The sequence below is a fragment of the Cupressus sempervirens genome, chromosome 9 (genome assembly GCF_028749045.1).
Source record: "Cupressus sempervirens isolate cs-2001-9-10 chromosome 9, ASM2874904v1, whole genome shotgun sequence".
Taxonomy (NCBI): domain Eukaryota; kingdom Viridiplantae; phylum Streptophyta; class Pinopsida; order Cupressales; family Cupressaceae; genus Cupressus; species Cupressus sempervirens.
The window spans coordinates 403,301,354-403,329,219 of NC_143126.1; the positions used below are offsets into that span (position 1 = coordinate 403,301,354).

Below are 27,866 nucleotides of genomic sequence, written 5' to 3' on the forward strand. Positions count from 1 at the left end.
TAGACAAACACATAGACAAAGACAAATATAAAGACAGATAGACGAAACCTCGATTGAAAATTTTGATATCAGCATCTAAACAATATTACTCCTTTCACTCTGCTTTCCCAAAAGAACATAAAGCCTTTTCAATCTTTGGGACCACCTTAACAAGGATATTTCCAAGTTATTTGGCGCATTAGAATAAATCCAATGGTGCTACACAGGTAGCTCTAACTCTAACAAAAGAGCATAAGAGTTGAATCTCACTTAAAATTAAATATGAGGCACAAAGATCTTCTAGATAAAATGAACCAATAGTACAAAGGAAGCTCATAAAGATTCACACCATCAATGTCTAAAGAAGGTCCATGTCAAATTTAAATTTGCCATCACTAGCTATACACACTACGTGTCTTGATTGCCACAAATTACATCAGATGTAAGGATATAGCATCCAATAAACAACCACTAATTCCATCACCAGCATTATTACCTAATGTAAATTCAATGCATTAACAAAATATCCTAAGTCACGGGATATACCGGATTTCATCCATTCGAGTTCAGCAAATTTTTACCCTTTCCAAACTTCATCCCAATTTTATTATCTTTTATATAATATTGTCATTTAATATAATAATATTTTATTTTAAAATAATATTGAGCTACTTAGTTTAATTATTTAGCAATATGAAACTATTTTGACAATTTTGAGGATATATTAGTTATATATAAAAATAAATAAATTTGTATAAGGCAAATTGAATGTCGATTTTTTCCGAATTTTTTACCCTCGCTGAATTTCGTCCAAATTTTATGACCAATGAACTCAAATTCAAATTTGAACCATGTGGCTTAGAAAACAACTATGAAATCTACTTGTCTAGTAAGAAGGAAGTGGGAGAGTAATGGGCACAAAATGGACAAACAGCAGTAGCAAATAAACACTAGATCCTAAATCTGCAATTGATATTAAGAGAGGAAGATGGAACAAAAGTAGGTTGTCTCTCTAATTCTGAAGTCCCAAAATGTTTGACCTATGTAAGTGTACAACAATTTGAAAGCATGTTTTAAAGAATTTGTATCAAACAGTCCCTTTTTCCCTCTCATAAATATACAATGTTTGAGGAATCTTGACACATACTGCAGCTGCAAGCCGATCTGCATACTGAGACTGTGTTGCAAAAAGTCGCATCTGCAATAATAAGAAACACAAAACAAACAAATTAATAATAAAACTGATATCTTATAACTATCAAAATCACGGCAATAACAATTTCCAAAAGTGCCATTTTCCAACATAAGTATCAATACAATTATAAGTTCCACTTTCACGACTGAACTTACTTCATCCATACTAAAGAAATATTAATTAGCACATAAAATACATCATACAAATCAAAGCCACTTTGCAAGCTGATTAATGAAGCTTTAGTGGAATGTCACTCTCAAGGAAGGCAGAAAGAAAGAAATTAAATGTGCAATACCTGGTGAGAAGGATTTTTTTCCATGCCAATTTAAATCATCAGTTTGTGTTATTTAAAAAAAGTTATTACCTTTCTCAAGATTTCTAACCATGCACATTTGAATCATCAGTTTGTGTCATTTAAAAAAATTATTATTACCTTTCTCTCACATGTATTGATGATAACCACAAGGCAGGGTCACAACACAAGGCTAAGCAGCAGAGAAGGCTGAGGAATTCCTCCATCAACCTTCCCCCTGTCAACTAGCACTCCTGACCTCTCGTGATCATTTTGTGGCAAGCATGCTGACCTCCTGACCAAGGATTTAGGTGGGAAAATGAACAGCCCGATCACAACCGCTCAACTCAACAACTGAATATATATTAAACAATCATGAGCTGACTTGGACTAAACAACTTATTTCTTTAAATGTTCAAGTAATTAAGACATTGACTAATAATTTATTCTTTTTGCTGGAATACCTCTCCTCTTCACCCATTTACGCTTGGCTCTGCTAGCCTTGGGTGCATCTTAGGAGGTTGCTGATAATTATGAGATTGTGATATTGCTATCAGGATTTAACTGTGTGATTTTTGAGTCAAACTCATTGACCCATGCCTATCAATTATGAGATTCTTATCAACCAGATTTTGCGAATACTATTCTGATTATAACCACAGCTGGTATGTAGAGAATACCAGTGTATAAGTCAGAAAATACTTCAAGCCAAAAGATGGAGCATACCTTGTACAACATAAAATATTATGCATTAAATAATGGTTGAGCATTCAGTTTTAAGGGAAATATAACATTTAAGTCCCTATGGGTATGGACCCGATATGAATAGATAAGAACTAGTCATAAATTAAAGAATGAGCAAGGCTGATGCTTCTCAGAATTTCTCACTACATTTGAGCCTTAATTACGGCCCAAATACGTAACCAAGCTCGTGATCATGATACTCCTTCATTCGGTATTAATATTCCTTGGGAAAACAACTCCATGCGATATGGCTTCCACTAGCACGGCTCAACACTGCAGATTAAGTATGGTACTGTGTTCCAGAATACAAGTGGAAAGAAAGGATACTTTGGTTCAAAGAGTAATTGCATAACAAGAAGGGAGTGAAAAAAAGAGAATGATCCTTCAGCCGTAGGGAAGGGCGATAAAGCCTCCAACGCTTCTGGTTACAAGAAGAAGCTCGATATCGGTTACAAGAACTTTATATTTTCAAATTTTAAAAAGTTAATGCAGATAAGGTGGCAAACGCTCATCGATTTGGAGTCATAATAAAACATAAAGATTATACATTTTCATGGTTTAAAACATATATATGTGTGTGTGTGTGTGTGTGTGTTTTATATCATCATGCTATTGAATTTTACCTATAATTGTACCTATATATACATATATCTATACACGTGTGTAATTTTGAGAGTACGTATAATTCCTTTTTATTATTATATTCTCTCTAGGTTGCACGCATATATGTATATAGACACGTAACTACAATTCATAGATATTATCAGAGTATCATCGTGGCATAATATATATATATATATATATATATATAAAGTTTATAATGTTGATCACTTCCACAATCTAAAAATAAGAGAGAGGTAATAGTTCTTTTAATGATATTAAATGTTTAATATTTCTCGTGTTATAAAAAATTGACTGAGTAGCTCATGACTGTCCAAGGTATACTCTGTTGCCTAGCTGTTAAATCCTTCATCAAGGTAGTTAAAGCCCATACTTGATGTTCTAACGATGGACTAAATAAGTGCCCCATTCCTTGAATCCCATTTAGCAATGCTTTCCCCCTTTATCTGCTACTGCAACCAAAAATGTGTATTCCACAATAGTAACATCTTCCTCCATTTAAATTTAAATATCAAAACAACATGATAACTAATAATTGTCACAACGGCTAACCACCGCTAACTTTTATCTTAAAATATAAGCATTCATTGCTAGTCAAAATAACAATAATCAACTAACAAGTCATTTACACGTGCATTAATTTGGTTAATCATAACTTTCATTTCACAAGATCATGATATCTGATAGTTTCTAACTAACCATTACAATGGCTATAATATTATTTTAAAAGATCAAAAATTTCAGATGTAACAATGTCTTTGTTAGTCTTGCAGAGAGAGCATGCAATGACAAGTCGTATAGAATGAACTAGTGTACGGGATGTACTTGGTGTACAACACCAATCAAGAAGTACGATGAGTATGGAAGGCGTATGGTTCAAGCTAATTGTGTAGATCGTATTGTGGTTATTTGGGAGGTCCTACGGTGGAATTAGTGTGCATGTATGGTAGTGTGTGGACGCAAAGTGTTCCTACAGTGCTGGAAAGAGAGATTTACGATGAGGCAAGGTGATGGGAGTGCATGGATATGACATACAGTTAGCCAGGTCATACGACCTATGTTTGGTTGCTTCCTGTGTACGATATTTGACAGATGACCGACATAACCAATGCCACATCGCACCAATATATCACTACAAAGATTTAAATGTAATCATTAATTAATATAATGACAAATACCAACAAGATGAAACACGTGATATGGATTATGCCAGAGGAGAGATTTGATTAAAACGAGTACTGCCTCAAACTTGTCATTTCTCTAAGATAGCTCATTATTTAATTGGCTAACATTGATCAATCAATCGACCCCAATTTGTATAATGAATCATTTTACTGAAGGCTTTCGTCAAGTCCTTTTTGTTTTTCATTTTATTGAGCCTATGCTTGATTTTTGAAGCCTTCGATGTCCTTTTTCGCATTTTTGAGTGTGCATTTGTTTGCTTTGGGTCTTTTAGTTTTGTTCATACCCTTGCTTTGGTTTCCCCTTCGATTCGGTATATCTTAGGGCTTAATCGGACTTGACAATCAAAAGATATGACAATTTAGGTGCCCAAAAAGTGTTACCTCGAGATGCAATTGCATATTTTAAAATATCATGTTTTATTTTAATGTTGACATTCACTTTTTTAAAATTGTAACATTATTTGACTTTATGTTATGTTTTTAAGTTACTTTATCACTTAAGTGACTATAGAGCACTTTATGTTATATTTTCATGTTGAGTTGTTTTTTAAATTTTTCACTTAAGTGACTTTATTAACTATATAGTTTGATTTATTTTTGAGTTACTTTATGTTTTATTTAAAACATGTAAGTGAAATATTACTTTTTGAAATGATATTTGCACATAATACATTAATTATAGTGTAAATGTTCAGGTGACATTTCCTCAAAAATCAATTAGACATGTGCTTAGTTTATCACTTAAGTTGTGCATATATATGTTTTTCAACCTATTTACATGTTTACATGCAATGGACCTCCAAGAGTGAGTTTTGCACTATAAATGCATGTAATGGACTTTACATATAATCCTTTACATATAATCCACTTTACATGCAATTGCATCTAGAGTCCCCATTTTTTGCACTCCAAAGCCAAAAACATCCAAACACATGGCATCTATTACATATTTTAAATATGTAATAGAGTCTTGAGAGTGCAATTTGCACTTCTGGCCATCATATGAATACATTTTAAACATGTAAATGCATCCATAGACCCTGATTTGGCATTTCAACACATGCAAATGCTATTGGAGACCACGATTTCACATTCCCAAGCCAAAAACAACTCAAATACATGCAATTATAGGGCATGTTTTTGCTAAAAACGCCCAGAAAATTGGGTTTCCATTCACGTTTTTGCATTTTGGAGCCACATTTATGCATTAGGATCCATGTATTAGCATGTAGGGAAGGCATTTTTGCATTCACAAGTCAAAAACGACCAATATGTATGCATTTTGGAGCCACATTTTTGCTAAAAACTCCCAGATTTTGTCATTTCGAGCTCACGTTTTTAGCTCGATTGGAGGCGTTTTGGAGTTTTGTTGCATGTTTATGCATTTGGTGATCACATTTTTATCATTGTTGATCAAAAACGTTTCATATTCTTGCAAAACAAGGGCACATTTTTTCCCAAAAACGTCCAAATGCATGATATTTACAGAAATGTTTTGTGTATTTGAGGATTGAGGAACACGTTTTTGGCATTCATATACAAAAAAAACCTCATTCATTGCTCATTCAAAGTTATCATTTGCAAGTGTTGAAGAGGTCAAAATGGTTGAAGATTCGAATTTGGAGGAGAAACATTCTTCAAACCTATTAATCCTCCATATTTGGCTCTTTGGTCTCCAAGTAAGTAGACACTTTCAACTATGCTTGTCAATTCATGCGTATCTTGTTATTTTGTTGCATATTATGGCTTGTCATTGCACGCTTGTTCAAAGGCATGCCATGAATAATGCATTTTTCCTTTAAATAAGATGAAAACCTTCATTTTCACATGCTTGGATTTTCCCCAAACTCCAATTTTGAAATTGCATATAGGAAGCCAACTTGCTATTTGTCATGTTTGAGTCAATAACCAAAGGTATGTGTTTTTTACTTTGTGCATATTTTTGTTTGATGTTTGCTTGTTGTTTTGATTTCCTTTTTCAGGAAAGTTAAGCATTCTTCTCCAAGATTGCAAGAGCATATTACACCACTTCATTTTTCACATTTCCATGCAAGTGCATCACATCTTTCTGTATCCCACCAATTCATGTCAAAGCATATTGCATCCATTTCCTTCATATGCAATTACATTCCAAGAGCAAATACATGTAATTCCATCCTCCATTCACATTTACATGTAATCTCATTCTCCATCAGCATTTACATGTAAATACCTCCTTATCCACTTACATGTAATTCCATCCTCCGAACCTAATTACATGTTTACATCAAGTCATGATTACATGTAAATCACTTAACATGTAATTGCATCCGGAGAATCCGACTTTGATAGGTCACTCTTTAAACACCAAAGTCGTCATTTGCACACATCCATATGCATTCCAACTTGCATTCTTGGCCATACCCACAAAAGCCCATCTTTGCCCACATGGAATCCACCCTTGAGAGTCCAATTTTGGCCCTTTTTCACTAGATACACATGCTTTTCGGTTCATTCCCAGCCATCATATGTGTTTCATAAGTATCTAATCCATTCTTTGAACACTCATCCCTCATGGATTCATCATTATAACTCAAATCCCAAAATTTTCATGGATCCAATTTCATTGGAAGATGTTTTCATCTTCATGTTGCATCCCACTCTTCAAGATATATCAAAACTTCTTCAAAGAACAAAGACATCACATCAAGAGAAAAGCTTTGATCCTCAGGAAGCAATAACTCATTTGGTCTCCATTTTCCCAATGACTATCCAAGAACCTGAGTTCATGTGGGAATGCGCCAAGCACTTTGCTTCAAAAGACAAAAAGAAAAAACAAAGTTACAGATGTTGGTGGAAAAGTTGTTGAGGTTTACATTTGAACATAATAAAGAAAGTGTTCAAAGTGTCAGAGACTACAAAATTTGTCAATCTACAACGGAGAATTCACAACTGTCGAATGAGTAAGGCTCCCAAACCGTCAGTTGCAAGATATTTGCCCAACACCTTTAAGGGAAGGCTCTCCCTTCTTGTCGTTCCTTGAATCAACTCAAGGTAAGCAAGAAGTTGAAAGATTTTGAAAGGGTGTTACCAATATTGAAACCCTATAGGATTCAATTTGAATGCTTATAGGATTTTACAACTATGCGTTCAAATTGAAACCCTCATTTGTTGAAACAAGGGATAGTAGCTACAGCAAACATCGATCCTAATTGTATTTTTGTTGTGACCGTGCATGCTTCAGTTTGCATTGTTGTAACCATAGGAGAGCTTTGAGATGATTCTATCATGAACATTTCAAACCCTACAACTGAGGTATCAAGTTGGGAAACTTAACCTTTTGTGAGAGTTGGGAAATCTTCAAACACATTTCCCAAATTTTCACACTGCTTCGCTATGAGGATAGGAGGTGCTACTGAGGAGATAGGAAGTGTCAACATGTTTACTTTTGCGACGAAGATGGTAGGTGTAAAAATGGTGAAGAATGAATCCACATCATTGTCTATGTCATCCAAGAAGGGTCTTTCCTGAGTGGAGGGACCTTAATTATTTGTTGGCTAAGAAGAAGATATGATCATGATCTCTCCCTCTTCTCCTTTATCTTCTTCATTAGACTCTTCCTCTGATTCTTGATCTTGTATGGGTGCTTGAGAGGATTCTAAAGGTGGTTTTGATCATTTTCCGCCTTTGAGCTTAAACTTTAGAAGTTTAGTTGGTACTGGAGAAGATGAACCATCTTTGCTTGTAATCTCCACCTAAGATGTTCTTCCAAAAAATCCAAAACTATTGCAATCTAGCCAAGGTTTGGGATGTACTCTTCTGATGCCTTGAATTTTCAGCCAATTATTATTATTTGCTAAGATAGATTGGAATCTATCTAAGGTGGACATGCCTTTCTTTGTTGCCATTGAATAGGAAATGGACAACGTTTGTCAAAACTAACCCGGTGATATTCTGGATCTAGGATGTTGCCATCATCTTTAAATCAAAAACCTAGTGGAGTTTCAACCATATTAAGGTCAATGATTTGCTGCAATGTGAGTCTACAATAGTCCGTTCTCATGATGTTCACTTCTGTGCGCAAATCAATCCATACATACTCCATGCGATGAACATGGGTGAATGCTCTTTTGATTCTTGAATACATTCCTCAGCAATTGAAGTCGAACCTAGCTTTGAATTTATTCAAGGTGATAAGCTGGAGTTTTTCCTCCATTGCCTTTGCTTTGTATATCGAACTGAGCATATAATGCCCAATTACAAGGGGCTTAGCAATGGTGATGCCAAATCCTAGCCTATGTTAAGTATGTTGGTACGTTTGCACATCCATGAGATGTCTGGCCAAATCCATCAAAATAATCCTATCAGTAGGATATCTTGTTAAGGTATAGGGTTCTTGAAAATCACCAACCTTCAAATAGGTGAAAGTTGGAAAATGCAAGAAGATGCATCTTGAATTGATTTACCCCCTCTCCCAGGCTTCATTTGATACCCTTCTCATTACCAGCTCTTTATCAAACTAACACCTAAAATGTCCAAAAAATGCATCTTCAACTCCCCTATAATGAAATTTTCTTTGGGTCGATGTAATTTGATCATAATAGTCCCATATAAGAACTAGAGTCTAATCTACTTTTGTGGAAAGTCCTCAGAGGGATCCCATGGCCGTAGCAATATAAACCAGGTATGAATTCATGTGAAATGATGTTGAGGTTTCCACATTAATCTGTTGTCCTACATTTTAAGTACGAAACCTTTTCGGCTTAGTTTCGCATTTCTCTGAGTTTAGTTTGTTATTTAATTGGTTAGTATTGATCAACCAATCAACTCCAATTAATATAATGAATCCTTTTACTGAAGGCCATCGTCAAGTCTTTTTCGTTTTTCTATTTGTCAAGCCTATGCTTGATTTTTGAGGCCTTCAACGTCCTTTCTTTCATTTTTGAATGTGTGTTTCTTGGTTTTTAGTCCTTTGGTTTTGCTCAATTCATTGCTTTTAGTTTCCCCTTTGATTTGATCTAACTTGGGGCTTAATCAAAGTTGTCAGTCAAAAGATATGGCCATTTTAGTGCCCAAAAAGTGGACCCTTTTGATGCAACAGCGCGAATTAAAAATATCATGTTATAATTTTAATTTGACATTCAATTTTTTAAAAATATAGCTTAAATTCACTTTATGTTATGTTTTTAAATTACTTTATCAATTAAATTTTCACTTAAAGTAACTATAGTGCACTTTATGTTATATTTTTAAATTGAGTTGCTTTTCGATTTTTCACTTAAGTGACTATATTAACTATATAGTTCAATTTATTTTTGACATTTAAATCAAATTCTCTAATAAATATTACTTATTAAATTATATTTATACATTATATTCTAAGTTGCACAAGGACCTCCCCACGCCCCCCTCCGGACCCAAGAAAGTTCAAACTGGTTCAAAGTTCGGGTTCGGTTCAAACTTGGTTCGACTAGGGTGCGATTTTTGCACTCCTAGTTTGAACTGGGTTCAAACCCAAGCGAACCACCTTGAAATTTTCGAACCTAGTTCAAACCCACGGCTAAGCTGAATCATTTTTATGAGATTCTATTATTATTGTGATGAAGGTTACTTATGAAGTTTGTATATCAAGACTCTCAGTTATTGCTTAACACCCTTAGATTTCTTCACATTCTACTATCTGTTTTATACTTCATAGTACACAGCTTGCTTCAATATTATATATAATGCAACAAGTGTGGATTTGATTTATACAATATCTTATGGAATAAGGATCACTATGGTAGAAAATTTTATACTTAACTATTCCTAACTCTATTGAATCTTAAGAATTGTTTTTTTTGTTTTTGTTTTTAATTTACACGATATATCATTCTTTTGATGATGCTATTAGCCCGATTCACAGGACTGTTTGGATTTTCTTGTCATTCAGTTGTGTAAATGCTATTGTTGTAAAGGTATAATTTTACATATATCGTTTCCAATAACTGTATGATATATGGGACTAGATGCAGCAGGATAGGGATCACTAAAGAAAATGAAAAAGAAGAGGCAAAGTGAACTGGATGGCAAAATAAAGCATGGATATCTTTTAAACTTTATAAAAACAGTGAATTCTAGGGTGTGTTTAGGTTCTAAGTGGGGTTGGTGTTTTAAAGTTTTTGTTGTTTAGACTTTAAATGTGTTTATGCTACTATGCTAAATTCTAATTTTAAGACATGCTTCATAAAAATGTACATATATATATTATAATTTTTACATGTTTTTGTACTAACGAACCCAAACCCCTTTCCAAAATTTTGTCAAACTTGTGAACTGGTTCTCAAACTTGGAACTTGGAACCGAACCCGAACCGGCAACTTAGATTATATTGTTAATATGATAATGTAAATATAATTTATGTCCCACTTAGGTAATATTTTATCAAAATTAAATTGACATGTGCTTATTAAAATCACTTCAATGTGTAAAAATCACTTAACCGTTGAATCTAGCTCCGCCTCTACATGATCTTCCTGATGGCTCGCGGAAGAACTTTCCCAAGTTTTTTGGTGATAAACAACATCCTGATGAGCATATTGCTACTTTCTACATTGCATGTGGTGTTCATGCTATTGACTACGAGGACATATCTATAAGGTTGTTTGTGGAAACTCTACAAGGCGTGGCTGCTGATTGGTTTTACCATTTACCACCACGTACTATCACAAACTGGGCTACTCTCATAGCCAAGTTTGAGGAAAGGTTCAAGCCTCCCGAAGATGCTCATGCATTATTGGCTCAACTTGCTCAGTTGAAGAAGTCATCTCACGTGCCTATGCATGAATTTGTTGCTCATTTCAACAAATTGACACGAAGACTTCCAGTTGCTGCTCAACCTACAACTGCCAATCTGAAGTGTTTCTTCGTTGATGCTCAAATTCTTGAAGTCAGTTTTCTATTAAAGAGAGAAGCCCCAACTAGTTTTGCAGTTGCACAGGCATTGGCGTTTGAATTGAAGATGATCTTATTCTTGCTAGGAAAATAAGAATCGAAGCAAGTGAATTTGAAGAAAGTCACCATTCTTACAATTCACCTTCTTCTATGATGAAGGTACGCTCTAATACCACTAACAAAGGGCCACACCACCCTTACCAACTCACAACCAAGAATGCAACAATATGAAGACAATCCTGCTGTAAACTGCCTACACACTCACAAGTCCATCACAATCCTACTGTAAACTGCCTCACATTCGGCGCTTTGTCCACAGACTCAGGAAAACTCACTCTTCACTTCCTCCTTCTCTTTCACACCTTGAAGCCTTCACCTTCCCAAGCTTCCACTTCTCGAGCTTCTCCTTCTCGAGCTTGATTAGAAATGCTCATATGCCTTGCTTAAATAGGCACTTACCACCCAATGCATGACTTATCCACAACCTTCTAGAATTCCTCCTACACAATATCCAAAACCTTCTAGAATTACAACTAAGCACCACCATGTGGCCCAATTAGAAAATTACATTTCCTTTATGGATCACAACAAATATTAAATGCAAGATTTAAGAAACTTTTCACAAGCTTCTAAGATGCCACCTACACACCTCGATAAATGGAATGACAACTATTTTTCTTATTTTTTCTATTTATGCAACCTATGCACCTCGAAAATAGAAATTCCTCATTTTTTCTTTTTCTCCTTTTTCCCTTTTTATTTATTTATTTATTTCCTCTAATTTTCGTCACTTTCTCTCTCCTCCACTTTTTTTTTTTTTTTTTTTTTTTTTAAATAATAATTTTCCCATGCAAGATGCTCCTGCTTCATTCTAGCACGAGGATGGATCCTATAGTACAAAGGTTAGCGAATGAGTTACTTGCCCTCAAAAAGCAAATAGCTCAAGGTATGTTCTTTGTTCCTAGTGAAGATGTACCAAGCAGGCCTCTTCCAACTTTTCCTCATAGTTCTATTGTTGAAAATCAACAAGAGTTAGCTTGACCATCTAAGAAGCTTGCAATTGAAGCACCCTTAGCAAAGGTAGCAATGACGCACCCTATGTTTGAAGCTAGTGATCTTGCTATTCTCTTCTAGGAAAAGGAAGAAGACATAGCTGACGACTCTCGTATCTGGTGTATGAAGTCTCAAAAGGGCCCGTGTTGAAAAGATGAGGAAGGAAAGTTTTTCTTCCAAGGTTCAAGATGGTTGTGTCCTAAAAGTTGGCATGCAAGCGAGTTCTAGTCAAGCTGAAAATGATATGTTTGTGTCTCAAGGTCATGAACTTGGGAACACTTTGCATAAATGTTCTAACCCGAAGCTTGAAAAGGAATTTCTCATAAACAATAAAGATTTTCCCAAGTCAGAAGTTTGTAAGCAGCATGTTGAGGCAAGCAATACAATAATGTCCTTACAAAAATCCCATGAGCAAGGTTTTCTCAAGCATCTTTAGGTGCTAGTACTTAATGAACCAGTCAAGCAAATTGTAGTTGGTAAGAAAAATTCAAAATTTGTTCAATCAAGAGGATATCCAATCCGACATCTTGCTTGGTTGGAAGCTAATGGAGAGTTAGAGATTCCACATGTACTTGAACATGAAAATACCACTCAAGAAGACGTCAAAGAAAAATGTTTAGTTCTGGAGGAGCAGTTTCAATTCATGAACCTTTCTTGGAGCAGCAGTACACATGATTCATCTCAAAAAGGTGAATTCTTTTATTTCTTCCAAGAGGTGCTACATTAGGCATTGACATCATTGCTCCAGTTGTTCATGTTCCATCAATATGAAGTTGCATTTAAACATGCAAGGTACTGTAAGCTACTAAAAAAGTAGCTATTTTGTTGAACTCGTAAATGGTTTCATCTAAAATTTGCATTTTTGGCTAGTTTTAATTAGGTAAGCTTTCCTTAGTTTTCAATAAGTGCACTTGCACATTTTTGTTTAATTAGATTTGCTTTGCTTTAGTCACGTTAGATTAGTTTTTGTTTTTGGTCGCCTGACTCTATAGCCCAATAGAGTGGATGAAAGCACTTAGAGAACTAGATTCTATGTCACTCTTTGTTTCCAAGAACAAATGAGTAACATTCCCTAGACAACGCCAGTTGTTGTCCTATTTAAGTACGAAAATTTTCAACTTAGTTTCGCATTTCCCTAAGTTTAGTTCGTTATTTAATTGGTTAGTATTGATCAACCAATCAACTTCAATTAATATAATGAATCATTTTACTAAAGGTTTCATCAAGTCTTTTTCGTTTTTTTGTTTGTCGAGCCTATGCTTGATTTTTGAGGCCTTCAACATCCTTTCTTTCATTTTTGAATGTGTTTCTTGGTTTTTAGTCCTTTGGTTATTCTCAATTAATTGCTTTCGGGTTCCCCTTCGATTTGATCTAGCTTGGGGCTTAATCGAAGTTGTCAGTCAAAAGATATGGCCATTTTAGTGCCCAAAAAGTGGACCTTTTTATGCAACTGCACGAATTAAGAATATATATTTTTAATTTGGCATTCACTTTTTGAAAAATATAAATTAAATTAACTTTATGGTATGTTTTTAAATTACTTTATCAATTAAATTTTCACTTAAAGTAACTGTAGTGCACTTTATGTTATATTTTTAAGTTGAGTTGCTTTTTTATTTTTCTCAATTTAATTTTTGACATTTAAATCAAGTGCTCTCGTAAATATTACTTATTAAATTATATTTACACATTATATTGTTAATACATTATATTGTTAACACGATGAAATAAATATAATTTATGTCCCACTTAAGTAATATTTTATCAAAATTAAATTGACATGTGTTTATTAAAATCACTTAAATGTGTAAAATCACTTAAAAGTGGACATTTTTCATGCCATTGCATGTAAAACTCAACTTAAAGTGTAAAATCACTTATAAGTGGACTTTTTTTATGCCATTGCATGTAAACTCACTTAAAATGTGCAATGACATCAAAAAAATGAGCTACATGTCTTATATGCATATGCACCAAAAAGGTGAATTTTTGCCTTGAGTTGCATATGCATGTAACTTAAACATGTCTTTAAACCAAAAAAGTGAACTTTTGCCTTGAGTTGCATATGCATGTAACTTAAACATGTCTTTACACCAAAAAGGTGAGTTTTTGCATAAAAGACATGTAGACATGTATTTGCACTTCCCAAACCCGTTTTTGGGCAAAAAGTGTGTTTTTAATTCATGCATATGCACCGACTTGGGAGAGCCCATTACATGGTTTTAAAATATGTAATGGCCTTAAAAGGTGCATTTGGGTCTATGTTGTATATTTAAAACATGTAATCACACAAAAAAGGTCCGTTTTGCATTCAACTTCATGCATTTGCCTTTCTAAAACCTGTTTTTGAAGATTGAAGTCAAAACTTCATGGCAATGGACTCCAAGAACCCGTTTTTGATGATTTATCTTAGATTCTTCCATGGAATGACTTGAAATCTTTCCCTCGGTAGACGTTTTTGCATCCTTATGCATTCCCATGCATTTGGCAACCTCTTTCATGCTAAAAACAGCCACGTTTTGGACAAAAACACCCAGATTTGGGCCTTTAAAGTCATCATTTTGGCATTTCAATCCAAATATTTACTATGGAAGAACGCATTTTTGCCATTAGATGTCAAAAAAGCTTCATTTCATGTATTTTATTAATCACGTTTTTGCTAAAAACGCCCAGAAAATTGGGGTTTTTATCCACTTTTATGCGTTGCGAAATCACTTTTTTGCATTTGGATCCATGTATTAGCATTTGGGGAAGTTGTTTTTGCATTCACAAGTCAAAGATGACTCAAAAACATGCATCTTTTTGTCACGTTTATGCAAAAACGGCCCAGATATTTGCATTAAAAAGTCACTTTTTTTTGAAAAGACTAAAAAATGGCATTTCTAGCCCATACCTTTGGATCAATACGGATTGTTTTTGAGTTTTAATGCACGTCATTGCCTTTGGAGAACACGTTTTTGGCATTCTCATGTCAAATTTGACCTTTCATTGCTCATTAATATTTGTTGAATGCAAGTATCAAAGAAGTCAACAAGTTGTTTGAAAATCTAGATTTGAGGAAGAATTGGTCTTCAAAATCTATAAATCTTGCTATTTTGGCTCATAACCTACAAATAAGTGGACATTTTCAAACTTGCTCATCAATTCATGCCTATCTTGTTATTTTCATGCATATTATGGTTTGTTATTGCACATTTGTCTAAATATATGCCATGAATAGTGCATTTTTCCTTTAAATATGATGAAATGGTTCATTTTCATGTTTTTGGTTTTTTCCCAAACTCCAAATTCGAATTTGCATGTTGAAATGACTTGTTTGTTGATATGTTTGAGTCTTTTGCCAAAGGTACGTTCTTCTTTTGAAGTTTGTTTTTGTGTTTTGTGTGTTTGCTTTTCGGTTATTCTTCATTTTTGGAGATGTTGCAAGTTCTTTCCCAAGAACTTGAGCATGTTTCATTTCACTCTACATTCCATTTCATGCAAGAGCATCATTTCATTCCATTTTCATCTTTACATATCACAACACTTCGCATCTCATTCGTCAAATGCGATTACATGTTTTTTATCTCATTCATCATCTGCACGTACATATAATCTCATTTTCCATTTCCATTTCCACTCATCTCACTTTCCGCATCCAATTGCACAACATGATTACATGAAAAGTCTTAAATGTAATTGCATCTCTAAAACCCGTTTTTGACTTAAAGACACTTTTTAAAAGGTCAAAATTGTCATGTGCATGTTTTCCCATGTCCTTTGACTTCACCTTTCCACAAAGACGACTATAAAGTTCACTTTGCATCAAGTTACATTGCATTTTCATCTTTCCATATGCACTTACACCTCCATGAGCAAATACATGTTATTTCACTTCTCATGTCATTACGCATTTCATCTCATCCATCATCCATACTTATATGTAAGCTCATCCTCCATCCACATTCGCATGTCATCTTACTTTCCATTTCTCATTACATGTTGCATGTACATGTAATCCACTTTCCGCACAATGACATCTTGAAAGCCCAAGTCACTTTTTAAAAGTCAAGAGTTTTCATTTTCACGCATTCTCATGTGTTTCACTTTCATGTCCCAAAGCATATTCTTCACCCACTTCATGTTTTCTCTCTGTCTCCACCTACCGTTTTCCATCCTCTACATATGCTTTCCAGTTCATTTACAGCCATAACGTGTGCTTCATAAGTATCTAATCCATACTTCAAATACCCACTCCTCATGGATTCGTCATTGTAAATCAAATCTCAAAGCTTTCATGGATTCAATCCCATTGAAACTTTCATGTTGCAGCAAGTCAAGATATGCCTAGATTTCTATAAAGAATAAAGATATCCAGTAAAGAATGCGTGCTTCAAATCAAAGAAGCGAGAATTCTTCTAGTCTTCATTTTTCCAATGGTTGTCTGAGAACCCGAGTTCGTGATGGAATGCACCAAGCACTTTGTTTCAAAAAAAAAAAGTTAAATGTGTTGGTGGAAAGTTGTTCTAAGTTTATAGCCGGACACCGTTGAGAAGGTTTTCAAAGTGTCAGAGACTCCAGAATGTGCCAATCTACAAAGGAGAATTTACGACAACTTGAACGAGAAAAAGCTTCATCACATCAAGATTTCAAATGACAACAGATAATTCATCAAAGAAAATCAGAGGTTATCAAAAGACCATGGTTATCAAGGTGAATGCAGTGGCAGAAAATATAAGAACTTTTGATCCTATGATCATCCAAGATTGCATCGCCAAGTACAAGGCCCTTCAGAACAATCCCTAGGATTGTTTCCTTCTCTTCCATCTTCTTTCTTGTTCTTTCATGTTTGTAGTTGGAGAGGATGCATTGCATGAAAGGAAGTAATTACATGTAATGCGAGTTGCATGTGCAATTGCATGCAACCCAATAATTTCTCTCTTAGTTAGACCAGGTCAAAGTTGATTGAGTTGCTCCCACTTTTTCCTCCACTTCTTTCTCAACTCCTTTGCCTATATAAAGAAGTGCCCCCTCATTGTAAAAATCATCTTTTGTTGTATGCAAGAAAGCTCTGCCAAACTTGTGTAAGCATAACTTTGATTGTGTAGTACCAATTTGGGAGAAAAGTGAATAAAAGAAGCAATTGGATTGGAAGCTTTGACTGGAAGCAATTGTGATAGAGCAAATTAGAAGCTTTGACTGTAATTTGTACCTATTGTCTTTGATTCATGTTATTATTGTGTGTTCAATGGTAGAGCATAGTGATTTAAGAAGCAATCGGAGCTGAAACTTTAACTGGGAGCAATTGTGGCAATACATAGACTAGGAGCTTTGACTATAGCTTGTATGACCATCTCAAATTCACAAAAAATAGTTAGAATTCCCTACTTTTGGAAGTCTTTGTGCCCCAATGGTAAAGGTTATTCGCATAGAATAGGTTAAAACAGGACTTAGAGCAACATGGAAATTCCAAAGAGTGAATACGTCATCTAAAGGGATCAATTCCATGATGATGTTAGTCTTTGGTTGGCAAGGGTAGATCTATGAGGAACGTGTTCGGAGTATTGATTAGATACTCATGGAACAAATGTGATGGCTTGGATATAATATAGAAAGTATATGCATTTGGACAAAATGAGACTCAAAAGGATGGATTGCATGTGGGTGAGGATGGATTTTTGTTTGTGTGACCAAGAATGCAAGCTAGGTGCATAGGGATGTGTGCAAATGATTACTTCGGTATTTAAAAGAGTAACCTTTTACCAAAATCGGGTTCTATAGAGGTAATTACATGTGGTAATTACATGTAATAATTACTTGAGGTAAATATGTAATTGGGTTCAGAGGATGTAATTGCATGTGTTCAAAAATGGACGAAGTAGGCAATGACATGGAAAGATGAAAGGTGAAAGGATGTGGATGCACTTGCATTCTTGGATGGAAATTCACTAACTTCTTCGAAAACCCGAAACCAATACAAGCAAACCAACAAACAAGAAAACTAAGCACAAAAAAAAACCTCTTGCTATAGACTCGAACATGACAAACTTCATTATGCATTTTCGATTTTGGAGGTTGGAGGAATTTCAAACATTTGGAATGAGAAGATTTCATCTTATTTAAAGAAAAAATGTAAAAGATATGGCATGCCCTTGAACAAATGGACAAAGATGAGCTAAAACATGCAATATAAAAGCAAAGCAAGCAAGACATGAAAGCAAAGTTGAATTCTTCTACTTACTTGGAGCTCAAAGAGCCAAATGCAGAAGAAAGAGAAGCTGGAATGGAAAAGTCTTCTTCAAAATTGAACTCTCCAAGTCTATATGCATGCAACAACTCAATATCCTTTGATCTTTTCAATGTTGCAAATGGAATACAAAATACTCAAACACTGGGTCGTTTTTGCATTTAATGGTGCAAATACAAGTCACAAACTCTTTGAAATGAAAAACATTTTTTGCATGAAAGTGTTCATGAGACATTTTCAATAAAAAATGTGCCTTCTTGATGCAAAGAAATGGGTCGATTTTGCATAGGTAGGGCAAAAACATGATTCTCCAATGTCAAAATGGGCATTAACATGCCAAAATACCTCCTCCAATACCAAACACATAAGCTGGAAGTGCAGATTTCTGGCCTTTTTAGACAAAAACATGCCCTTCTCATGCATTAAAATGCATGTTCTTGCAAAAGTGTGGCCCTAAAAATGCACAAATCTGGTTCTAAAATCCAATTTTCTGGGCATTTTTAACAAAAACGTGGCTCCGAAATGCATATGTATTGGTCGTTTCTGACTTGAGAATGCAAAAATGTCTTCCCCAAATGCTAAAATATGGATCCAAATGCAAGAATGTGGCTCTCTAGTGCAAAAATGTGGATGAAAATCCAAATTTATGGGCGTTTTTAGTGAAAATGTGGCCAAAAAATGGAAGTGTTTGAAGTGATTTGACTTAGGAAAGCAAAAACAGGTTCCTCAAATGTATTTGCATGAATTGATATGGTGAAATCAGACCCTATAGATGCTTTTACATGTAAATAATGCATTCATATGATGGCTGAAAGTGCAAATCGCACTCTCAATGAGCCATTACATATTTGTATTTTGTTTAAAATAAATATTATTGTGTAAATCACACTTAGTGGGTCCTTACATATGTGCTTTCCTTCCTAAGTGCAAATCACACTCTAGAGGAGGCATTACATATGATATATCTAGGCGTTTTTGGCTTGGTAGTGCAAAAACGGGGGCTTGGAGAGTCATTACATGAGTTTTGAATGCAAAATCAGATTCTCCAAGACACATTACATATTAAATTCATTGGTCGGAAGTTGCACTCTTAGAAGTCCATTACATATTTCAAATATGCATTTACATGTAAAAAAGACATGTAATTGAGTTTTACACAACTTAAATGAACATGTCTAATTGATTTTTAGTTGATATCACTTAATTGGGTCAAAAATAATATTTAAACTATATAGTTTATATATTATGTACAAATATTACTCCAAAAGTAATATTTAACTTAGACGTCTTAAAATAAAACATAAAGTAAGACTCAACATTAAATTAGAGCTATATAGTTAATAAAGAAAAATTAAAAGCAACTCAACATGAAAATATAACATAAAATGTACTATAGTCACTTAAGTGATAAATTTAAATGATAAAGTAACTTAAAAACATAACATAAAGTCAATTTATGTTGTATTTTTCAAAAAAGTGAATGTCATCATTAAATATAACATGATATTTTAAATATGCAATTGCATCCAACGTTTTGGGCACTTAAATGATCATATCTTTTAATTGCCAAGTCTGATTAAGCCCTAAGATATACCAAATCAAAGGAAAAAACGAAAGCAAAAGATTGAACAAAACCAAATGACTAAAAGCAATTAAACACTTATGCAAAAATGCAAGAAAGGACATTGAAGGCTTCAAAAATCAAACATAAGCTTAATATAATAAAAAGGAAATGGACTTTATGGAAGCCTTCAAAATGACTAAAAGCAATTAAACACTTATGCAAAAATGCAAGAAAGGACATTGAAGGCTTCAAAAATCAAACATAAGCTTAATATAATAAAAAGGAAATGGACTTTATGGAAGCCTTCAAATAGGGGTTGATTGGTTGATCAATGTTAGCCAATTAAATAATGAACTATCTCAGAGAAATGCGAAACTAAGTTGAAAAAATTTTGTATTGTCTACATTTTGTGGTGACAAAATACAGGACAACAAATGTCCATCAATATAATTTATATTTCTCTACTATACAGAATGACCAAGCAAGACTAATCATAAACAACATACATACATACATACATACATATATATAGTCTAAAGATATTGGGTTTTCTTCCTTTCAATAATTCTTTCTTGCTGCCAAAATCTCTGAACTATTCAGTTTTCTTTTACTTATCCCTTCCAATGATGATGAATTAATGTGGGTATGATAGGGTGACACTCAAATGATTGATGTTTGAATAATGAATTGATTGTTTTGACAAACATTTGATGATTGATTTATGATTCCCACATGTGAATTCGTTGATGATGATTCGATTGATTCTTTAATCACTTTGTTGAAATTATCTTTGCTGACTGGTAGATTTTTTTATCCAACTTTTGTTGATTCATAGATTGCTTGATTTTGTGATGATGTATTGATGTTTTCATGACATGATCTCCCCTTTATAATTTACAAGTGAAAGGGTCACCACCTTTCATAAGATTTGAGTCGACACTTCGCATTGGTGCCTTTGACAATAATGTATTATTCTCCCAATTGATATCTCTTTTTCATTCCACGCCACTCTTCAATGTTCTCTTTTATACCTCCTTTTAAGTATCGCAATTCACACCCTTTCATTTGTTAATGCCTGAATGAAACGGTCTCATCCTTTGGTTATGGAAAGATCAAGTTTGCACGGGTATGCATACCTAGCTCCCTGGTAATCGTACTAAGGATTGGAACATGTTTCCCATACCCGATATGGACAGGGGTACGTACCCAAAATTTGGGAACTCCACGTCAGCAAATGAAATTGTCAAAATTAAAAAATCTGTCAAATAAAAGCCACGTCACAAAAAAAAGCTGCGTTTTGTCATTTAGGTCTATCCATTTACACATTTTGAGTTTATGCAATCACACATTGCAACTTTATTACATATTCACAGGGCATTTATGTTTATTACACATTCATAGGGCATTTACATTTATTACACATTCACGAGCAAAGACAAGCGCACAGCAAGGGTTTTGAAGACAGACGAACGCACAACAAAGGTTTAAAAATCACAGACGAACGCATCGCAAACAAACACATAGTAGGGTTTCTAATCGAATGCAAGCAAAGACGTCATGATCTCAAACATGGAGGCAAGGATGCTCGCAGGCAAAGAAAAATGCACATAGGTATTTTATGATTTAGTTTGTTGTTTTAATTTTTATTATTTCGTCCAACTGATGTAAACAAGAGCCCACACAAGCCATTTTAAATTTTTTAATTTATAAGGTATAACTATATACTATAAAGTTTAGACTATCGTAAACATTCATTATCAACAATTGATTTTATTAATTTGTAAAGTAATAGTTAAAAACTAAAAAAATTATTACTAATGTTACTTTTAATTTTTAATGTAGGCATCGTCCGTATGCATTGCAATGTTATGTTTTTTTTTATTATTATTATTATTTTTAATGTAGGTCTCATTACTATCGTATTACTATAACTTTTAAGTTTAACAATTAGTACTAAGTTTAAGTTTTAACTATTAGTACAATTAAGTTTAATTATTAAGTAATTAAATAAATAAAACTTTAAAAAGTAAAACTAAAAATTATAATATTAAAAATTAATATAATAATAAAGTTGTAAACAGTAAACATTTCAACAATTATTTATTATTCAATATTTAAGTAATACTAATAATATTTAACAATAGTCATAAATATTATTTAATATTAATTCATTAGTTCGTTAATTATTAAATATTTATATTAAATTTTAATTATTTATTAAAAAAATCAGAGTGTTATTAACTCATTAGCAGCATTATAGGCTACAACTTACAGAAGTGTCATTAATTTTTTTATGGAATTCAGAGTTTTATTGTTTGAAAATTGATACTAACAATGTAATTTTTTTTCCATGTAGAATGTCAGGCGGTGGAAAGCAAGGGTTGTATCCTTTGTGGAAATATGTCGATCATGTTGCAGGGTCGAAGGGCTCGGGTAGATCAGCCAATGTCAAATGCAAGCTTTGTCCTTTGGGGTGGAAAGGTTCTTACACGAGAGTAAGGCTCACTTCCTTCACATATCTTGGGTAGGTGTTGATCCTTGTATGAATGAGGTGGAACGGTATGATGCTATAAGGGAGCAAGAAAGGGCTGAAGGGAAGGTTGCTAGTAAGAGCTCTCATGCTTCAACAACGCCTATACAGAGTCACATTCAAGATTCAGATGTGGATGTCTCATCTACAGATGTATCAACGGAACATGTTCGTGAGAGAGCACACATTTGTAGCTCAAACCCCATTGGAAGATTGTTTGATGTGCAAGGTCAAGATATTGTTGATGCAGCAATTGCACAATTCTTTTATGGAAATGGAATAGCATTTAATGTTGCGCATTCCCCTTTCTACACTGAGATGGTCGAAGCTATCCATCATGCACCAGCAGGGTATAAACCACTTGGATATGAAAAGCTTTGGACTCTCCTTACTTGATAAAGAAAAAACCAGATTAGATGAACAAACTACACCAATGAAAAGAGTGTGGGCTACAAAGGGCTGCAGTATTGTGATGGATAGGTGGACAGATGCTAGAAATCGTCCACTACTTAATATCATGGTAACATGCAGCAAAGGGCCTTATTTTTTGAAGGCAATAAACTGTTCAGGGAAAGAAAAGAATGCAGAATTTCTACATACCCAGCTATGTGAGTACATTGAGGAAGTGGGGCCTACACATGTGGTCCAAGTTGTTACTGATGCTGCCTGTTGGTGCAAAAAAAGTACAAACATATATTTTCGACACCTTGTTGTGTGTATTTGTTGAATAATGCACTCAAAGACATTGGCAAGTTTCAATGAATTACAGATCTCATAGAGAAGGGGAGGCAAATACAAATGTTTATATGCAATCATCACCACACACAAGCCATCTTTCATAAACTTGCCAAAGTGGAGCTACTCAAACCTGCTGAGACACGATCTGGTTCTTACTCACTTCTTCTTGACTGCCTTTGTGAAGTCAAAGGTGCTTTTTGTTCCACAGTTGTTAGTGATTCATGGACAACTTCGAGACAATCTACATCAGATACTGCAATTGAGGTGAGAGGTATGGTTCTTGATGAGCATTTTTGGGCTGATGTCAAATTTGTTGTGGACTTTATTAAGCCCATATGTGAGCTGATCAGATTTGCAGATTTGGATAAGGCACATTTGGGAGAAATCAATGAAGCAGTAGATTCCGTGTGTGAAAAAGTCAAGACAATAACTGATGCAAAAGATCCTTCTCTATATCCTTTGATAGTGGAGAAGTTACATGGAAGATGGAATAAGCTTAACACGCCTCTTCATTGTGCTGCATATGCTCTTAATCCTAAATGGCATGATATACAAGCGACTAGGAAGAGGGCTCCACATCAGGATAGAGAGGTAATGAAAGGATTTTGGGATGCAATAAAGAAGATTTATGGCCGAGGTGAGGATGCTTCAATTTTGCGGAGTCAATGGAACAAGTTCTCATGTGGGCAAGGTGATTTTGGTTCTGTGGAAGCTTTATATGATATGAAATTAAAGATAGACCCTATAGAGTGGTGGTGATGTAAAGTCCTGAATTGCAATCATTTGCAATAAGATTGCTCTCATAAGTAGCTAGCTCTTCATCTTGTGAGAGAAATTGGAGTACTTACAGGTTCATTCATTCACTATTGAGGAATCGGTTAGGGTCAAAGAAAGCAGAGAAATTGGTGTACATCCATAGCTCACTTTGTCTCCTCTCTCGTCTAGATCCTGGATACAATGAGGATCCTTCATCAAAATGGGATCAAATCCCACCAGATGGGGAACTTGCTGCCCTCGTAGATGGAGAGGTTGAAGTAGATGGCCTTATTGACTTACCCGTTGTTATTCTACCAACAGAGGAACCTAAGCTCGAGAGTGATGACTATTTGGATAGTATCATAACCAAGAACCTTGATATGGATGATCAAGGCATAGAAGACTAGACAATATGATTAGATTAAGACATCTCGTGTCTGATTTTTGCTTTAGTTTGTGATTTGCATATCAGCTTGCTGTTTATCAAGCTTAATCCAATATGGCAATATGTAATCAGTTTGAATTTTGAAACTTTCGTACAATACTTAGTAGTAATTAACAATTTATAACAGTAAACTACTAAACTTTTTATGATTTTTACTGTTCAAGTTAGAACTAGAAGTTTATCATTTGCAATATGTAGTAAATTTCAAATTAATGATCTTCTTGTTCATATTTAAAGTTTTAAGTCTGTCTTTTGTGTTCACTGTTAAGCATCTAAAGCTTAAACATTCAGCAGATATATATTATAATTTATGACTTATGGCTCATATTTTCAAATTTACTGTTTTGAATGCTCATGACCGATATTTTCAGATTTTCTATAAAATACTAAAATTATATATATAAAGCATACACACATACCCCCATCCCCTGTTTTGAAAAATATGCGTACCCGTACCCGTGCAACCTTGGAAAAGATACATCTATTTCACAACAACTGCTGCTCCTTTCACTTCCTATCTCTCACTTCTCAAATCTTTCTGTACTACTTTTCAAATCTGCACATAACCCATTTAAGATCTCCATATCTTCTTCTTCTACATCTACTTATCTTATTTCTTATACCCTTCTCAATTCTTATTTCAGATCCCTCCTTATATTTCTGCTCTGAGTCTCCTATAGATCTCCTCTGCTCCTTTTTTCCTCGTTTCATTTAATCCTTCTTTTTTATATCTTCCCATGTGAGGGAGAGTTTACACCTCTTCATCATGTCTACCTTTGGCAAAAGCCATGACCTTTCATAATAACTTCTCTTTCGAAGAGTTACAACCTTCATAATTATAACCCTTTCAAAAAGAGTCATGGACCTTACAGATCACAATGCTTTCAAAGAGTCACAATCCTTCACCTTTTTTAAGTCACTTTTATTATTTCCTTCCCTTTCCTTTTCCATTATCCTTCTTTAATGCTTCTGCTCCACTCTTTCTTCCTCCCTATCTTTCCCACTCAAATTAAGTTCTCTTCTGTCCCTTTCATTTGAGGGAGAAACAATTTTTGCATTCCTACCTTTTGACCATTTGTTGAACTTAACTAAATTTTAATTATTTTTAATTTCATTCTTTTATATTTTTAACTTACTTATTATTGTTTATTATTTAATCCTATTTCAAGAATGACAAAATCTCACCAGAATCTTCTAGATAAATACTCCATTGTCCACTTCCACCTATCCAAATTGTATCTTACTTTGTGTAAACTTAGCCATTTTGAAAAGGCTAACTAAATTTTCCTTACCAAAGAATACTTTCTATTGCAACAAAGAAAAGGGACATATTTTCTTGCTTCAAATCGCATATCCACTATTAACACCATTGTATCTGTCGACTCTTCTGCACACTGGAGATGACCTCGAAAAAGCGACATAGGGTCTTTCAAGTTTCTTATGTCAAATGAAGAAAGATCATTTCCATAAAAATTAGCATACATTGTGTGTGAGGTACAAGCATATCTGTGTCATTTAGAATCTGCTATCAATTAGAAATGTGAAGAACATCTTTCATCAGTTTTACCAAATTTCATTGTCTTTATTTTATGATTCAACCTGTATTCTTCGAATAAGCTGAAAAATTGGATGCTTTCATTAGGATATCACAAAACCCTAATCTATCAGTGACAGTAACCACCGGCCCTTCATCCTACTGGCATCAAGCAAAGATCTAGCCGCAGTATATAACCCTGCAGATTGCCGACATCGACCTCTTAAAAAAGATTCATTTTTAAATAGCGTTTCCCTTATCCCGACCTTTTCCTTGCCAACAAGGGAGCATACTCTGGCTTAAAAAGTATAAACGAAAAAATGCTTTTTAAGGTTCACAACCTACGAAGATGGAAAATTAGTATATCAAACGCATTTTCTAAAAGCAAAGGAACATTTCTCACTATATTTATGGTTCTCTCTCACTCTTATATATGAAACTCACAAGCAATTCAAGTAACTAACGGAATTTCAAAGCTCAAATAGAGACCTATGAAAAATAGGCTTTGCTGATTTCTATCAGAAATTCAGGTAACTCCATTGGCGTCTGATTAATTACATAAATTCTCTACTACACAACATAGCCACATACAGCCATCAACATAAAACTGGTAACATATATTTGACCTAACCGTCAAAAACAAAGATCAGATAGCTCTAGATCTGGATCTTTTTTCTTAAAAAATTAACAGCTTGTGCTTAATTTTAGTTTAGTTGAAGTGATGTGTAAATGTGAAAGTCGGGTAAGACAAGTAAGAACCTGTATGACGATGAAGAGTACAGCTGCGAAGAGAAGTAGGATGCGCATGTCACAGATGTGCCTGACCATTGCTATTGCTGGTGGCATCGTCGCTTCTTCCTCCCTTTTCGTGGCAGATCAAACTTGAGGTACCCTCCTTGTGTTTTAATGAAATTGTGGTCTCGCGGGTTACATAATTAGCCGATAGGCTATTATTTTGTGAGAAATCTCTCACCAGGATGTAATGTTACAAGCCAACTTTTTCCAGTCGTCATTAACGTGGTCTGTGCCCCGAAGTGTACTCAAATTGTTTGAACGACCGATCCTTCAAAGCTTGGTCCAGTGTCCGAACTCTTTATAGTCGGGCCCTCGTATTGAGAACGCATGATCGTGAAGTAAGACGGGGAAGAGTCCTAAGTAAAACACGAGGATTTTCCAAACATCATGGATCAACTATTATCTTTTATCTTTTGTAGATTTTGCCATCAAGTGGTGGTGGTGAGGGCTGATTGCGAATATTGTTGCTACCCCAATATCCCTCACGATGGAGCAAATACAACCATTTATCATGTGGGAGAAGGCCTCGAACCAATGACCTGCCCTCTAAGACTATGTAGATTTGGTCATCACACCAAAAGCATGTGTTGGTGGTGGAGAGGGCTCATTGGGGATATAGTCGCTACACCAACACCTTAAGGATATGAAATTGTTAAAGGATCTACCCAGGGATAACATATAAGTATCATTACAACTAAATCTTTGCATTATGGACCAGAAATTAATGATATTTGGAATTGAAGTTTAAAGTGAGGTTGTGGGTAGTTCTCTCTGGATTGAAGATGGCTTGTTAGTTGATGACCTCACTCATGGTGTTAGTGTAGCCTTAATTCATATTATGTACTTAAGATACAAGGCGTTGGTTGTTGGGCTAGGTAGAGGGGATATCTCTTAGAGTAGGTACCATGTGTAGTTTACTTTTTGTGAAACAATTTGTGGAGCAGATGACCCCTGAATGGTAAAGTTTGCGGCTTATTTTTAAGGCAACCTCATAAATATTATTTTTAAATAGAATTTTAAATATATTTCTTAAAAATATATATTTGGAAACAAAAAGATAACCGATTTTTAAAAAGAGATTAAAAAAATATGATGATGACTTGTGTAGTTTTTCACAATAAGCAGTCACCACTTATTTCTAGCCCCCTCACCCCCATTTTTCCCATAGTTTATTTTCAATTCCTAAATAATAGTTCTTCACTAATGTGGAAAATTCCAATTTATCATTCTCCCAAGATTAAAAGTTTCCATGGGGACACTCTAATGGCTTAAATTTAAGCTAAAATTGTGCTTAAGCA

General features: G+C 34.5%; 1 protein-coding gene across 2 annotated transcripts in view; it reads right to left on the bottom strand.

Moving 5' to 3' along the window:
• LOC149538966 (alpha-1,3-mannosyl-glycoprotein 2-beta-N-acetylglucosaminyltransferase-like) overlaps positions 1-26,839 on the bottom strand; it is a 209,073-nt gene extending 182,234 nt beyond the window's left edge. For both annotated transcript variants that reach the window (XR_016356149.1, XM_089800356.1), the window contains exons 1-2: positions 26,533-26,839; positions 1,127-1,177 (exon numbers count right to left, since the gene is read on the bottom strand). Coding sequence is in view for 1 of the 2 variants with exons in the window: in XM_089800356.1 (XP_089656482.1) it covers positions 1,127-1,177; positions 26,533-26,619 (138 nt within the window). In the remaining variant the exon portion in view is untranslated. The remainder of the gene's footprint in view (positions 1-1,126; positions 1,178-26,532) is intronic.
• Positions 26,840-27,866: the final 1,027 nt, after the last annotated feature.